Here is a 16,459-nt window from a genome sequence, read left to right on the forward strand (position 1 = left end):
ACAGGGGTGCAGTCCATTATGACTATCGTCTGCATAAGAGAGCCACCTCAATGGCTCAGGACACAACTTGGGGGAGGTGGTATGGGTTGGGGTGAGGTTGGTGGAAACCTGCGACAACCCTCAAATGTCGTGTCCATGTCAGCGACATAAGTTGTAAAGAACAGGTGCAAATACGCAGATCTGTTTTAGCTATTTATTGGTGTAAATGGGTTAGGAAAGGGCACTGCTCATGTCAAGTCTAAACCTGTACTGCAGAATCCGAATGCATGTGTTTTATAAAGTGCAACATATTTGGATTCAATACACACTTTCCTAGTTTGTTCCAGAGTTTTTCTCCAACTATGCAGTCAAAAGCCCCTCCATAGTCAACACAGCAGAAATACAGTCTTTTCCCTGCATCCCCAATGTTGTCAGTCATATAATCGAGTGCCCAGATGTTGTCTAGCATGCTGTGACCACGTTGAAAACATGTCTGCTTCCAAGGTAAGAGGTTCTTCTCCTGTATCCACAAATTCACTTTGTGCAATTATAGAATGGAAAAGAACTTGTAGCTGGAATCAGAGCCAGAGGTCTAGAACTCCGTACATCAGCCAAGTCACCCTTTTGAAAAATGGGGATAAGGATTCATTTTTTCCAGGGGTCAGGAATTGTGCCTCTATTCCAGACAGATTTAGGCAAACGTGACCATACCTCTGGATTTCGCTTGATTACCACTTTGGCAATACGGTCAGGACCTGGGACCCTAGATGCCTACAGTTTACTTATCACTCCTGTGAAGGCATAATGAAGCAAGACACAGACAAAATATTCAGATTTTAAAAACACACACTTTTATTAACTTAAATGCCAGGATGGAAAAAAGGCCTAGCTAGGTGGGATTTCACTACCTGCATCAAACTAAGGAAAGTCTGAGTCAAAGAGTTCAACTAAAGAATTTGTGTCCAAAACCTATACTCTCACAACAAATCTATACAATGTGTAGGGATGTCAGCAACCAAAAGAAACAGTGTCCAGCAAAGTTCCGAGCCTCTTCAAGCACACCGCTTTCCGTCAGCTCCCTTTCCCAAGTATAAAACAGTTCCAGCAAAAAGTCTCAAAATTACCTCTCTAGTTCTTGGACAATACAGTTTTACCCAATACTCGGGGGGGTTTCCTGCCCCAAGTTTCAAGTAACACAGTTCAAAGCACAAAAGAATCTTGAGACTCCGGTCTCAAGTCAATCAATTGGTGAAGTCTAAGGTTTCCCTTCCCCAAGACTTAGTTTCAGCAGCACAAAAATATATTTTGCCTTTTTAAAGTACTTTGCCACGCTTATGGTTGGTTTATCATGTACAAATTGTAACTGTGTTGAAATAAACTTCAACATTCATTCAGCATACAAGTGTTTTCTTGGGTTTAAAGTTTCATATGGCATACACCGGTTTCACTTGGATGAAAAGTTTCATTTAGAATTCAGCATATAATGGTTTAACTCGAATTTAAAGTTCAGTTTCACTTCTAAACTTAATAAGTTTATAATTTCTACCGCGATCCAGGTACCCAAAGGCATAAGGGCGCAAACGTAGAACAGGACAAGACAAGACACATAAAAGAGGGGAGTCAGAGATCATGTTGCAGAGTGACGAGGCTTTGAGCGGACTAGCAGAATAGAAGTGTCTTCCGTTTCTTCTTAAACATGTCTGTGGACTCAATGATCCTGAGATCAGGGGACAGGACATTCCAAGCTAATGGAGCTGCTATGTTAAAAGCTCCATTGATGACTATTAGTTTTGCAGCGGGTGGTTTTTAAAAAGGTTGGTATTATTGGATCTTAGAGATCTGGAGCTAGATAAGTTGGCATATGACCCGTAATACATTTATGTGCGATGAGTAACATCCTGAAATGTTCTCTTGCATGAACGGTAAGCCAATGCAGGCTCCGTCTTGCTTCAGACACATTATCCTTATGACTCAAGCCTTAACCCTCACTGCGCTATTCTGAATGGCCTGGAGGTGTGAAACTCTGCTTGCGTAATGCAGACTAGGAGGCAGTAACAATTGTCAATTTTGGATCCAATGATGGCTCTGGCTAAGGTTTCTGTGTTTTTTTCTGACATTAATGGGCGAAGATGTTATAGTAACTTGATATAGTAAGATGAGGTAGAAACTAGGCCGTTCACTTGAGCTTTCATATTCAGATTCTTGTCCAAAATGATGCATAGTGTCTTCACTTTATTCTTTACCTCAATGTTACAATGGTCAATGTTAAAATAGTTGAACATCGGACCTAATTTTGCAAGTTCAATGTCAGTGCCAACAATCATGAACTCGGTTTTCTTGTTGTTCAGCGCTAGGCCATTCGGGACCATCCAAGTATGGATCACATGATAAGCTTTATGATGTTTTCTTCATCAATACCATGTGACCCTGAGACAGGGATGACACATTGCGTGTTGTCTGCGTAGTTGGCAAATGGAATCCTCACTTGTGCCAACATATGCAAAAATGGCACCATGGAAATGTTGTAGAGACATGGTGATACACAAGCTCCCTAAGGAACCCCATGAGGCACTGGTTTCACCTCTGCTACCCCACTAGCAACTCACCTGCCTACCGCTCAGGAACGAGGTGATCCATTGAGTGGCATGATCTGAGAAGTGTGCAATATCCCTTAGCCTGGTGGTCAAGATGGAATGATCCACCAGGTCAAAGGCTGCCGAAAGGTCCAAAATCATAAGCAGGGATGTTTGACCGTCATCCAAGGATTGAAGCAGCTGGGATTTTAATGCTAAACGAGCCGTCTCTCTCCAATGATTCTGCCGAAATCCGGATTTATATTTATGCAGAATCTGTGAGCAATTTAAGTGGTGTGATATCCGATTATAAACGACCCTATCCAATATTTTCAAAAGAAAGGGCGTGTTGGAGATGGGTCAGTAGTTAGTGTGGATCAAAGGGCATAGCTTAAACTTTTATAACAGTGGGTGAGCCAGGCGTTTTTGAGGTCTTTTGGGACACAGTTCTGAGCAAAAGAGGTATTAACAAATTTCGTAAGAGCTGAAATAAGTATGGGTGAGCACTCCTTGATGATCATGGCAGAACAGGGATTCCCCTTACAACTAGTAGTTTTAAGTTGGGCAATGATCTTGGATAATTCTGTTTCAGAAACGGTGAGAAGTTAAGTCTGATGCTTCTTGGCCTTTGCTGGGATAGCAAAGACATTTGCTTCAAGATCTTGTCTATTAAAGGATCATTTTTTTCCTTCAATATTCTCTTTGATCTTCTCCTGTTTGCTAAACAAAGCGGTCTCAATATTTGTACACCATATCGCATTTTTCTATATAAGGTCTTTATTGGGGCTCTTTGGCTGTTCCTGTTCCTTTAGCATTTTAAAAAGCTCCCTGTTGTGTGATGTTGCATTCATAATTCTATGATTCAATGATTCCTTTTTTGCTGAGAGGAACGCTATTTTCTAGGTTGTCGCTGCTTTTTTATATGCATCCAGCCTGGACGAATCTCAGCACTTTCGCCTTGCATAGAAGTATTTCTTTTTTTTGCCTTAAGCTCAGTGAAGCATTAAACCAGGGATTATTTCTGTATTTCACCTGGCAGCGTTTGTCCTTTAAGGGTGCTAGGTCCCCCGTGATGACTCTCAGAGAGTTAACAAGGGTGTCAGTGATAGGATCTAACCTTCCTGAATTAAGAATATCTCCATTTAGGGTCAAATCCCATGGTCTAAGGTTCTCTAAGGTCAATGTCTTATAGCTTCTAACTGGTATTAATACCTTGGTATCATCCAATCTCTTTTTGAAATGGTTTATTCAGGTCTGAAGTAAATGCAAAAATTATCAGACCAAGGGAAAGGCGTGACTTCAATGGCCGCTAGGTTAAGATTATGGGAAGTGACCCAGTCCAGGGTGTGTCCATTTATATGTGTGGGCTCTCTGATCAATGGTAAAAAAAACTTAGTCTAGTGCAGTCTCAGTGGACCCTGCCGTGGCATGTGGCATGTGTCGCAACCCAACCACAGATGGAAATCTCCTAAAAGAATTAATTTGGTTTAAGTATATATAACAGTTAATCAGTTCTGGTCTTTTATAAGTTTTCACTCAGTTCAGCATTCAATAAAAATTGGTATTATAAGACTTTCATTAAGGTCAGTATTCAATAGGCACGAGTTGTGCTTAGAACACAGTTTTCATTCATTCAACCCACTATGTAATATTTCTTTAAATACACTTGAAACGAAAAGCCCAGCATTCTGAGACTTTCGAGAAAGTGTTTCCTCCAACATGCGACCATTCCGATACAAAGTATTCCTGGAAAAGACAAGTTCAAACGCTTACGCACCGAATTTCTCAATTGCTAGAAACTCACTGGTCGCATTCACAGGCTTCCCAGTAGCATGGATCATATGGCCTTCTGCTCTTAACGTCAAGGGTCCAACTCCTGCCCCTAAAGGCCCTCCCTGTGGTGACCTCCTGACACAGGGGAACAAGCACCTTGACCACAAGGAAAAGGGACAGCCTCTCAACACGGCTCTCTTCACAATGTTCGGTCTGTTCCACGGAGCCCCAGCTCCTACGCCACACTTCAATAGACCGCCTCTCTGCAGACTACAGCTCCTCGGCATGGTTTTCAAATAAAGTTCCCTGCTGCTTACACCGGCCTTCCTGCTGCTTCTCCTGTCGCTCTCTTTGCTGGTGGGCTGGTCTCCTTTTATACACATGCAGCCCCCTGACAGGCTGCAGGTGTGGATGTCAAATCACTCTGCCTGACCACAATTAAAGGGACATGCTTGACCTTAACTAGCATCGTTCTCATCCCTGTACCAGAGTGCTAAAAGAGTGTAGTCTTCATTTCTTAGTCGTCTCTTCTTCCTCTCAGTACTGTCAGGGTTTACATGTGGGTAAACAAGGGGAGCTGACTTACAATAACCTATAAAGGTCAGGGAAGGGTAGGTCGTCAGCAGGGAAAGGGGGATACCATGTCTCGCCCAAGGGCTCCCCAAACCCAGTCCCCGAGGACCCTCCACCCAAGTGATCCTCCTTCCCTCCCTCCCTCCATCCCTTGCTCGCTTCTCCGCCCCCAGGGTCAGGATCCAATAGCGATGGCCTTTACCTGACCACCTAGGCAGAGGATCCAAGGGGGTTAGGACTGAGAATATCCTCAGGTTTCTCACACTCCCCTAATGTCTTCAAGGTCAAACAGCACCTCACTTAAAGCAAAATCCTCCGGCAACCCAATATTCATAATTTCACCTTCCCCAAAGCAAAAGAGTTCCTTGATGTAATTCACCCATTCGCTTTCAGGGAGGGGTAACCGCGATAGCCGCACCATCAACGAGGTGCAGTCTATATAGTTACCAACATTTTTTGTCGTTATGTGTTTTGAGCATTCCATGTACAAGGCGCCAATTTCACATTGTTGATGTCCTGCTTTGAAGATCATAACAATTTCTTGTATTTCAGGCATAGGTAGGCAATACGCTTAAGCTTTTCAGTCATGCACAAAGTACGTGCTCTACTTATCTGTTGCAAGTTGTTCCGAATGCATTACTTCCTTCTGTGAAGGATAATATTGAAGACATTGCTGTGCACCTGAGCACTAGTACGCACCACGACCGTCCTCAGCATGCACGTCAGTATTGCATCGAGAGTTGAAAGTATCCCCATAGCATTTTCAAAGGCTGTTACATGCCTCATTCATAACAGGACCTCACCAATACATAAAAACGTTTTACATTTCTCTCGGATCACTGTATATGATTGCCTTGAATGTTGACACTTAAGCCACTGAATGGCGCAGTGGAGGGTTTGAGTTTTTTTCCTTCATAGTTACTCACAATCTACGATCATCGCTAGCAACAGTGTACTCAGTGGAGAATCGCCTACTACAGTTTTTCATTTGAGAATTTGCAAAAACAAAATCAATACGCAAAGAGTACTTCCCGTTTCTCCAGTTAAAGGCTGTAGTATCAACAGGCACAGGAAAAGGACCAAAGTAATACATTTTGTAATTCCGCAAAATTGCAACCATTTGCAGCAGTCTTCTGTCTGCAATCTACCCCCAACATCAGGTGTAAACTTGCCAATTATGGAGGGAGGGGTCAAAACGACAGGAGGAGAAATCACAATTATAGACTAATGAAAATGGTGATATGCTATGTCATAGTATGGTTAGAGTCCCTGAACACCATGATACCAGATTTAGGGTATATAGCTCTGCATTCATTAAAAATATGCTACAGAGAGCTAATAGCACATGGGTAAATTTGAGAGTGCACCGGTTTAAAAGCCCCCCCAAATTCGAATTTCCAATAAAGCACTGAAATGCAGCACAAAAAGGAACAATGTGCGAATTTGAAGCACAGCAAGATACATATTTCAAGTGGTACAAAAATTACAGTTTGCCGTTAAGCTACCAACCAACCAGGGCAGAGGGTCCAGGGGAAGGATTTAGTCCAGGACAAGGCGATCCAGGTTGCATACCGGTACAATGCAAAAACAGATTTTTCATGGTCATTGAATGCAGGGGTCACTGCCAGTTTGTTCTTTGAGGAGCCTGGCCTGGGGAAAGGTCAATGGAGAGGGGTTCCGGCCAGCTCTGGACAGGTCCAGACAGGGGACTTTGTGTGGCTCTTCATCTAGGGGCCGGCTCAGCCTGCTGGCTCCCCAGATTGGCCTTTAGTGGAGGAAGAGGGCCAATCAGATTGAGATGAAGCCAGGCAGACCAAGCACTCCTGTGCCAAGAAAGGCAGCGGCCATGTTGTAAGAGATATGGTCCTAGCAGATGAGATCAGGCAAAAAGTGAAACATGGCCACTTGTAGTGCGGCCACGGGTATCAGGGCAAAACCCACATTTAGAACCCGCCTACTGCGCCACTGAGGTAATTATGGGCAGAAAACAACAAATAAGCAAATTATTGCAGCACGAATTCAGATTGAGCAAAATTGGGGTTACCTAAGATGCAGAGGATGTTGAAAAGCTTAAACTGTGTATTTTTCCATAGTGGGCGAGAGGGGAGGATCCCAGAAATACCAGGAGGCAAAGACAGACTGAGAAACTCACCAATAACAAATGCCTCCTTGAAGGGCGTACCGGACTCGTTGTACCATGGCGGCCTGCCTGCGGTGTAGATGGTGCGCTTGCTGGTCCTCAGCAGTGGAGGCTCTGTCTTCGTCTGACTAGTGGTCCGTTTCCGTGGAGACAGAGATGGAGTCAGCGGCAGGCGTGTGAGCAATGAGTCCAGGGACTCATCACCACTGTCGCTGTGGAAAGACAAGAGCATGTGGAGTCAAGAACAAACCTAGAAAAACACATACTCCTAGCAGATGTTTGCAAACTTGGGCTCTTCAGTTGTTTTGGACTACAAATCCCAAGAACCCTAGCCAGCATTGTTAATGGTGACGGCTCATGGGAGTTGTAGGCCAAAACATCTGGTGAGCCACAGGTTGCTGCCACGTGTTATATAACACACACATCTACTGGCAGATAGCAGACCCGTTTCCTTAATAGTGCATCGCACAGCCAATACGCCATCAGGATTTAAACGAACGTTAATGGTTATAGCATGATCCCATCCAAGCTATACAGACAACCAAGTCCTTAAATATCACGACTCCACACAATGGGTATCTGGGCAGCTCCGGGATAGGAAAAAACATGCATTGGTAAACACCTAACAGATTTGGCGTTTTTGTAGGCATGAACTAGGTATTTTGCCAGACACTGCCATAATAGTACCAGCTGGTCCGAAGGTGGCAACCGCTGCAAAATGGTGCAAGTACCTCGGCATATCATAGCAGTGTCTAGCAAATGCATAAATAATATCAAAACAAGTCAGGACTGCTGGCTTTACCAATTCTGGCTTTAAATAGGACTTCAGAGCATGCTCCTTATAAATCAAGCCGCTGAAGGCACACTAAAAAAACATTTTTATTACACCAGTGCTGCATTTACAGTTGCAATTGAGCTTGAAGATACCGCTTGATAAAGCTACCTCAAGCAAATCTCAGGAGGATGCCTTTTGGGTGGGGTTCGAAGCAGATGATGGGTGGGAATTGCTATAAGAATTAGCATGGCGATGGGAAGTCAATGGGTCGGTAAATCAAATCCCAACAAGTTGTGCGTCCCTCCTCGCATACAATCCCCCTCCTAGCTGTAAAATGGATTCGTTTTGGCTTATCGTGGCACTTTTGCTTTACCGCCAACTAAAAGCCAAAGGTAAAGGTTATTGGGCAGGAGCTGCAATAAAAGTAGTTCCAGTGTACAGGACCTCACCCAGTCAACAGGCGGTATTTCTGAATGCCGAGGGTTAGCAGTATATGCATTTGTAGGCGTAAATGTGTATATTCATATTTGTTTGTTTTATTTGCTTATATAGCGTGCTAAACCCTGGGGTAGCTAGGCGCTTGACTTGTGTAGCTGGTTACATACATGGTGTAAATAAGATAAGATGGATATAGGAAATGACATTATACATAAACGGGAAAGAATAATACAGGAGTATAGGGCGGTACAGTGTACAGCTGGGAGGAGTTTGCATAGAAGAACGCTGTGCAGTAATATAGGTATTTACATTAATATACAAGATTTTACATGTTGAATGCAGAGTTTTAGCAGACATTTACCAAGAAAACAATCTATGTGTGGTTCCAGTAAGTACCTTAGGAGAGAGATGTGGTAGCAAAGAGCCAGGTTTTGACTTTGAAGCGGAATATATTGTGAGCAGCAAACCTAACTTCACCATGAGTCAAGCAAGCCTACGTTTTCGACATAAAATGCAAAGGTTATTGAGGCACTGTTCTTGGAGTGCACGTAGCTCTCTCCAAATGCAATAACAAAGGTTAAAAGGAAACGTTCCTAACCTAGTTCTTAAAAGGATGCACAGTAAGAGTAAAGTAAATAAAAGGCCGTTTATTCATTAGCACCCTGAAAGGGGGGCTCAAAGGGGGGGGGGGGGCGGCAGAACGCAGGATGTATTGTATGGTACAAGCCCGCATTCCGAGCAACTTGGGTAGCCATTGCCCCCTTCCCCTCGCTGCCTTCCCCCTTACCACCTGGTTAGTAGCCTACACGGTTGCCAACTTAGAAAAAACTAAATGGAGGAGTGTGGGCTTGGCCCCCTTTCATTAGGTTTGTGGAGGGAATCCTATACACTAGGGGCACCCTCATCGTAATTCATGTCATATGAAATAGATTAAGAACACCCACTTCTGCCTGAAAAAACAACTGCCAGAAAGGCAGTACACACCATGTATGCTTGCTTTTAGTCATTGGGTCCAGCATAATTCACACTTGGCGAGCAAGAACTGGTGAGCTGTGTGCATTTGAAGAATTGCATGCATGCCAAGGGGTGGATGACTTTTAGGCCTGGCTAGTAGCTTGCAACTTCACATTTTTCAGCCTGAGAAAGGCAGTGGGTTAATTGGCCTATTAAGCTGCTTCTGGTGTAATAAAAACATTGTATTATTTTATTGTGATATAGTTTATAAAATAATTTCACAAGTAGACATACAAAGACAGCATAAGTAAGTACAGTATTCATAGAACATATCAAAAGGATCAGGAGCATAAACACGTTATTATTCTTAGCATCAATTCCTACGAGTGCAGCTCAAATTAAAAAGGAGGATGATTCTATCCCTCATAACAGTTTTTCTTAAAAGGTTGTGTATTATCTTTAAAAATCAGATTAGAGATAAGATGAGGGAGGCTGACCGCTCTTCCATCAGACGTGGCCCAAATGATCTCTAGATCCGCTAAGTTTAGGTTGTGAACAAATCTACTGAAAATTAGGATTCTCTAGCCTATTTCTTTGCAGTAGAGTAAGAGATGTTTCAAGGTTTCCTTATTCTCATAAAACCTGCATAAACGGCACAGACGTTCTTACTCTGGGATCCCCCTGATGGGACCCCATCTATCTGGGGTACTCATAAGGTTGAAACGAAATTGCGCACCTATATATCATATTTTTTGGTTGCTGGTTTGTGGTATATAACCAGGGAATTAAACCTTTTCTGGCTAATTTAATTTCCCACCCATAATTTATACTTTGACATTTGAGATTACCGACATCCCCAATCCTATAATCACAGCTTTTGTTTAACTCTAAGACGATTTCCCAACAACAGCTTTCAAGTTGCATCTAGGTTATATAAAATTGCATCACAGGCACTAGCAAAATCCAACAGAGGTTGAGGGGGATTGTTAAAAAGTATATTGTTTAAGTTCATATAAAGAGAATTTGATAGGGGGATTTACATTTTTGTGAAAGATTATTAGCTTATTCCAGTGATAGGGCTTTTCCAAAATTAAAGTCCCAATTCTGTACAAGTGAGGTATAGTGGGGTACTAATTGGAAGCCAAAGAATGATTCACCAAAATACCTCTTCCAATTACTTTAATGTGTGAAATTGAGTCACAAATTCCTTACCATGGAGTAAAGATGGCAGAACTTTGCCCTTATAGAATGTAATCAATAGCAGTGGTGTCTATCATTTGTGCATTAGTAGAAGGATCTTTCCCTTAAATCACAGGGTTGCTGTTGCACAAGTTGGGGTTTCATAAATAGGGAACCCAAGATAGATCAAATTCGAACCAACAGCAAGGGGGTTCCCATCTATGCACCACCTGAAACTTTTGACATGAGACTTCCTGGGTTTGCGTACCAAAACAACCTATTTTGACCAAGTTGATCTTCAGAGCATTGATTTTTATATAGTTTTCTAAAACCTTCAGTGCTTGAGACTAATTTGTGTTTTGTCTAAAAGGATATCATCGGTAAATAAGAGTAGTGGTATTTTTAAAGAGCATCATTTCAGGGGGTGGGGGGAAGGTACATTTTGTGGAATTCTTCGTCTATATAGGGCAAGTATAACTTAAAAAGAGAAGGCAAAGCCGCAGAAAACCAGTGTTGGTCTGTATGGGTGTTGACAAAATGCCTTTGGAATTCAGCCTAGTATGGACTGAAGTGTCTAGGTAGATATTGATGATCAGTTACAAAAGACCTTTATCAATTCCCCAGGACCAGAGCTTATTCCATAGATGCTGTCTGTCCACGAAATGGAAGGCTGACGAAGTCGACCGAGGCCAGATAATTGGGCAACCCACTGACACAATATGATTGTCTTTGCAGTAGGACTAATATAGACCCATTCAAAGTTGTACCCACAGATGTTTTGAAGCCACTGTGAAAAACAGATGGGATTTTTATAGAGTTGACCCAATCATTTAGATGGTCTAGCAGAACTGAAACAATGATTTTTGAAGTAGCATCCAATAGGGTAATTGGCCAATAGGAGATCAACGTGATCAGACTTGGGATTTACAACATGTAGAGGCGAGATTGCAATAAACTTGTATGTGTCTAAATAGGATACTTGGGACTTTGGCCAATCTCTGATGGTCCGCCTTCAAAACTAAGCTTGGAAGACCATTGGGGCCAGACGCTCTAGAGAGTTAACTTTTCGTAATCTTGGCTACAATTTCTCAACAGTCGAATTTACCCTTCCATGGTGGCAGAGATTTCACATCAAAGGCCAATTTAGAGCGATCATGTATATAGAAATTCTCACCAAAATTGTCTAACCCTTTGGATTCTTGTGTCATTGTTTCCAAGTGTGCTTTTTCGGGCACTTCATTTATTGTTGGACAGCAAAGTATAAAGCTAATAAGTTCAGGACATTACCATAGGGCAGCTGTCAAGTGGCTAAATCTGCCTCACATGAGAATCTGATTTTCTGACCTAGATTTTCTAAAGTTAAATGCTCGGAACAATCATTTGCATTCAAAGCTTTGCAGCCATTTCATAGAATACACTTTCCACACTTTACCATCTAATGTTGCTGGCTGCTCTCAATAAAAATAAGCATTGGTAAAGCCGGTACTTTTTCCTGTGGTATGTAGGTTATCGGCTTTCAAAAGGTAGCAGGTGATTCACGTTTTCTTTACAAAAGAAAAAATACAAAGTCTGGTAATAATAGAGTATTAGATTTTCTTCAGAGAATTTGTAGAAAGTGTTCATATATAAATGATGGAATGTATGATTGGTGGAAAAAAGAATGGCTATTGAACAACTCCTTCGACGTCTTGAAGCCAAGATCATACCCGTAACTCATGGGGGCAACAGTAAAGAAAGACACAGGTGATCACAGTTCAAGGGTGTTTATTGAACAATGAATGTGGGGTGGAAAAAGGCCTAAGCTAAACCTAAATCTAAGATGGGAGAAAGAGTTGACCATCAAATGAAAGATGAGGCACTCCTAGTGGCACTGTGTCCAAGTAAAAGGGCCTATGCTAAGAAAAACCTATTGCCAATTCCTTACAACTAATTCTAAAAAGATTGTGGGATAGGGTTTCAATAAAGAAAAGAAAAGTGTTCCAAATAATAAGTCAGGATGCGATTGCCTGGGGTCTCCCTTCCCAACGTTTTCAGCACGGGGCAAGGTGGGACCTTGAAGCAGGAGCCAACAGTTCCGTTCCAGCTATCAGGCTCGTCGAGGGTAAAATCGCTGAATTAAAAAGTCTCTTGCCTGCAAGGGCCAATTTATCCAACAAACATACATACAAAAAGGTTATTTTCCACAGTTCACGTTAGGTGATGGCTTGCCTGGGTCCCCCTCTTCCAGGCGCTGACCCCTCATGTATCGTATTCCACAAATTAAATAACGTCCCTTTTCTCATTGAACTTGGGTGATCGCTTCACCCCTGGATCTCCCTCGCCCAGGCTCAGACCCCTCTTGAACTTTAGCCTCCCTCCACCAGGTTCACTATGGCTTTCAACACAATCTTCATCTGTATGGCGTTTTAGGGAGATGGTCTTCCACCCTTGGGTCCCCCTCTTCTGTGCGCATACCCTTCTCAAATCTCAGCCTCCCTCACCGCGTTCACTATGGCTTTCGTTTCACTTTGGCAGGATTCACTGCCCTTTGTTTCTCAATATCTTTCCCAACAATTCATAGCGGACATCCCACTACCAGGTTCACGTTTGTCAACAGACTGTTTCTTGGGACTTTAGACTTTTCCCCCTTTTCGTCAGAATCCCTCTTCCTGGTTCACACTTGCTAACTTCACAATCACAGTTCACCATCAACTCACTGTTCATAAGGACTTCAAACTTCGCCCTCTCTCATTAGTATCACTCTTCCGGGTTCACTCTTGCTAACTTCTGCAACACTCTTCATGGGCTCACTTCATGAAGCAGGATTCGTTTGTGTCCTTCGCAATCATTTGCCGGTCAAACACTTTCAACGGTACAGAGGATTTGACAAGACCCCTTTATGACCACTTTTCCCTATCTTCGCCTCGTCCTAAGGCCTTCTGGTTATGGTAGTCTTTCTACCATTGGGTAATCGTCCAGAGTAATCATGAATCAGCACCTACGTGTTCCCCCTCTTCTGCTTTTCAAAGATCAATTTAGCTACTTTTCTTTCAACACAGTTTGGTTTCCTATCAACACTTCTCTTGACTCACCGGCTGTGACTTTGCATCAACTCTCCTCTCCTTGTCTTCTTGACACCTCCTCATCTTCCTCTCAGTGCTTGAGGCTTTATGGGAGTTGAAGTCCATAGATGTAATTGGACTTCTAAATTGCTGTTCAAGAATCTTATCTAAAGAAATGTCAGAAACAAGAGGTTTTGTGCATTGTGAATGTTTGGAGGTATGCATGGAGTTTTGTCTACAGTGACAAAAAGGAATAGATTTCCGATTTTCACAATAAGGGGGAATTGTGGGGTGACAACAAGCTACCAGGAACCTAGATTTTATGTGATCTTTGTCAGGGAAAAGGGGAGGGTGCATACTGTGTCTCATCCAATGGAATCGTCCTCTCTCCCCGGTAGTCGTCCCCTCCCATGTGATCCTCCCTCATATAACCACCACCATGATCAGGATCATCATCAGCTAGCGTCTGCCGTCCACTGGCCTCATGGGAGGAGGTCACTGCCGGGGAATCGATGAGGAGTCCAGATTCATCACACCTGCCCCTCCAAGGCACGGTCATGTCAGGGGCCTTTCCCTGTGTACCATTCTCCCTCTTACTCCTTCCTCCACTGATCTCCGTTAAATATACGTCTCGTCTTAAAGAGAAAACCTCTTTCATGTTCTGATAGATTAACTTCAGCATTACCTGCAGGCAAATATAAAGGGGTTATATTCTTTATATTCACAGCAGGCAGTCCCAATTATGCTGATATGTTGGGCAATCGAGGGAGTTCCTTACAAGAACAGGACACCTTGTCCCCTAACGGGGGAGTCACTCGCCGTCCAACTTGCCCATACCTCTATGGAGGGTTTCGACTCATGCCTCCTCATCATCCTCCTCCTCCTCCTCCTCTCAACTGCCTTCGACACTGTCAATAACTGTATCCTTTTCTCCCTCCCTGCTGACAGGATGGGATTCTCTGGCACGGTCCTGAATTGGTTTACCTCCTACCTCTCAGGCAGACACCGGGCTGTCCAGATGAACCCATTGCATTCTAACCAACTCCAGGTCTCCTGTGGATTCCCCCACAGATCCATTCACCTCACAAATCTTTTTTAACCTTTACTTGTAGCCTCTGGGAACTCTCCTCAAAGATCCCAACATCCACCAATACGAAGACGATACTCAGTTGTACACGAGTGTAAATAGTGTGCAGGACATAATCTGCCTCTGCAATTACCTAGCCATTATCCTGTCCTGGATGTCAACTGCATACCTCAAACCAAACCCATCCAAGACTGAATTCGTCCTCATCGGTTTGCCTGCCAAAACAAACAAATTGTCTGACAATGGCTCAATGATATGCAACTAGAAGGATTTGATCCATAACTCTTAGACTCAGCAAAATCCTTAGGCTTCACCATTGAATTGACAGCAGTATGTCCTTCCAGAAAATCATATCCAAGAAGCCCCAATTAGCCTGGCTCAGTAGGTCTGCCCTTTGAAAAAAAATCAAACCCTTCATCCAAATGCAGGACTTCCAAACTATAGTGCAGGCCATTGTGTTCTCGCACATCGATGGGAGAAATGCCCTCATGACAGGGCTCCCAGTTGCTCACTTGGCTCCCCTAAAAGCAGTCCACCACGCTGCAGCACGTCATATTACGGGAGCACAGAAACAGGATACTGTTCAAGACAGCATGCATCATCTACAAAGCAGTCACGAGTAGCAGACCAGCCTACCTGATGGCTAAGTTCCATATATCTGGTGGCACGCTCTTCTCGTACAGCATATCAACCAACCTGCTTGAATCACAACTCCACAAAAAGAGGACACGCAAACAATCCTGATCTTGTCATGCATCCACTCTCTGGAACTCTATCCTGGTGTCGGCTCTGAATGCCCCCACAATTCTCCAATTTCACAAATCTCTCAAAACATGGCTCTTTCAACAACACACAATTCCAATGGATGCACATACTGGAGGCACAGACCTCACAGCACTGCGCTATTGTTAAAAGATGTCAGCCCAAATACTGGCTACTCACACTCTAAAGCACTGACCTAGCTCAAGAGCAGCACTGTACAAACTAAATAAAAAATCAAAATAAACCTGCAGAGCAGGCTCATCTCCCTATCCTCAAAGCGGGTGAATCCCCTTGGGAGAAATGATGAATACCTCGATTCATCACACCTGTAATAATCAAGGTCACTATAATTGCCCATTCATGGAACACTATTTATCAAACTGTTGGGGGAGGAGGGCTGAGTCGCTCGACCGCGGTCTCGAACCCATGACCCACTGCATCATTTTATTCACAAGGCAGCCAATCTGTGTTAGAGCTATCCTTGCAGTGTTTTGCTCAAGGCATCAGCCTTTGGGCGTTAATGTGCACACGGTGACTGTGTTCATCTAAGCACCAGATCTTGTAACGCTGCACATTTTTTACTTTACTTTATGCTTGTTACGCGCCGAAAGCCTGCAGGCATCAGGGCGCGGCGGAGCGCAAAGAGAAACCACTTACAGTTTGTAATTTACAGTAATTTGCTGGGAGTAGGACTACGCGGGGTGAAAGAACCAGGCTACACTAATTATTGGAAGAGTCTGGTTTTGACACCTTCTGCCTTGTCAACCTTTCATGAAGTGGTAAAAAAAAAAAAGGAATCATTACAAACCATATCTTTAAAACTGCATTGTGCGTTAGATCCAAAAATTGTCACAAAGTTCACCAAGTAATCTGTCAGGATTACTTAAATCTCTCAGATTTGCATCTTTTCCCATTGTAGTATTTCTTCAATATTGCAGCCTCTATCTGGTTTCTCAAAGTATTTAGCAAATCTCAGGTTTTTGTACTTTCAGCACATCTCTCCAGCAATCTACTCTTTCCAGATTTCTCAATGACCCGTCAGGTTCTATGTGAAATCTTAGGTGGTTCCTTCAAGCACTATCCACCAAAAAACGGCAGCCAGATACACACTCGTAGGGCAATTCATAGAATTTAGCGCACAAGTGGCGCACGCAGCTGGCGCACAGTGTGCGCGTGCGAATCTCT

General features: G+C 43.3%; 1 protein-coding gene across 4 annotated transcripts in view; it reads right to left on the reverse strand.

Moving 5' to 3' along the window:
* Positions 1–16,459, reverse strand: part of LOC138453040 (uridine-cytidine kinase-like 1) — a 446,519-nt gene that overhangs the window by 332,670 nt on the left and 97,390 nt on the right. For 3 of the 4 annotated variants that reach the window (XM_069605485.1, XM_069605486.1, XM_069605487.1), the window contains exon 2: positions 7,051–7,250. In XM_069605485.1, the coding sequence (XP_069461586.1) occupies positions 7,051–7,250 (200 nt within the window). Of the gene's footprint in view, positions 1–7,050; positions 7,251–13,455; positions 13,565–16,459 lie in introns of those variants that run through there. The other variant, XM_069605488.1, reaches the window with a different exon arrangement.

Source organism: Ambystoma mexicanum, chromosome 4p (assembly GCF_040938575.1).
Source record: "Ambystoma mexicanum isolate Mex_15411 chromosome 4p, UKY_AmexF1_1, whole genome shotgun sequence".
NCBI lineage: Eukaryota > Metazoa > Chordata > Amphibia > Caudata > Ambystomatidae > Ambystoma > Ambystoma mexicanum.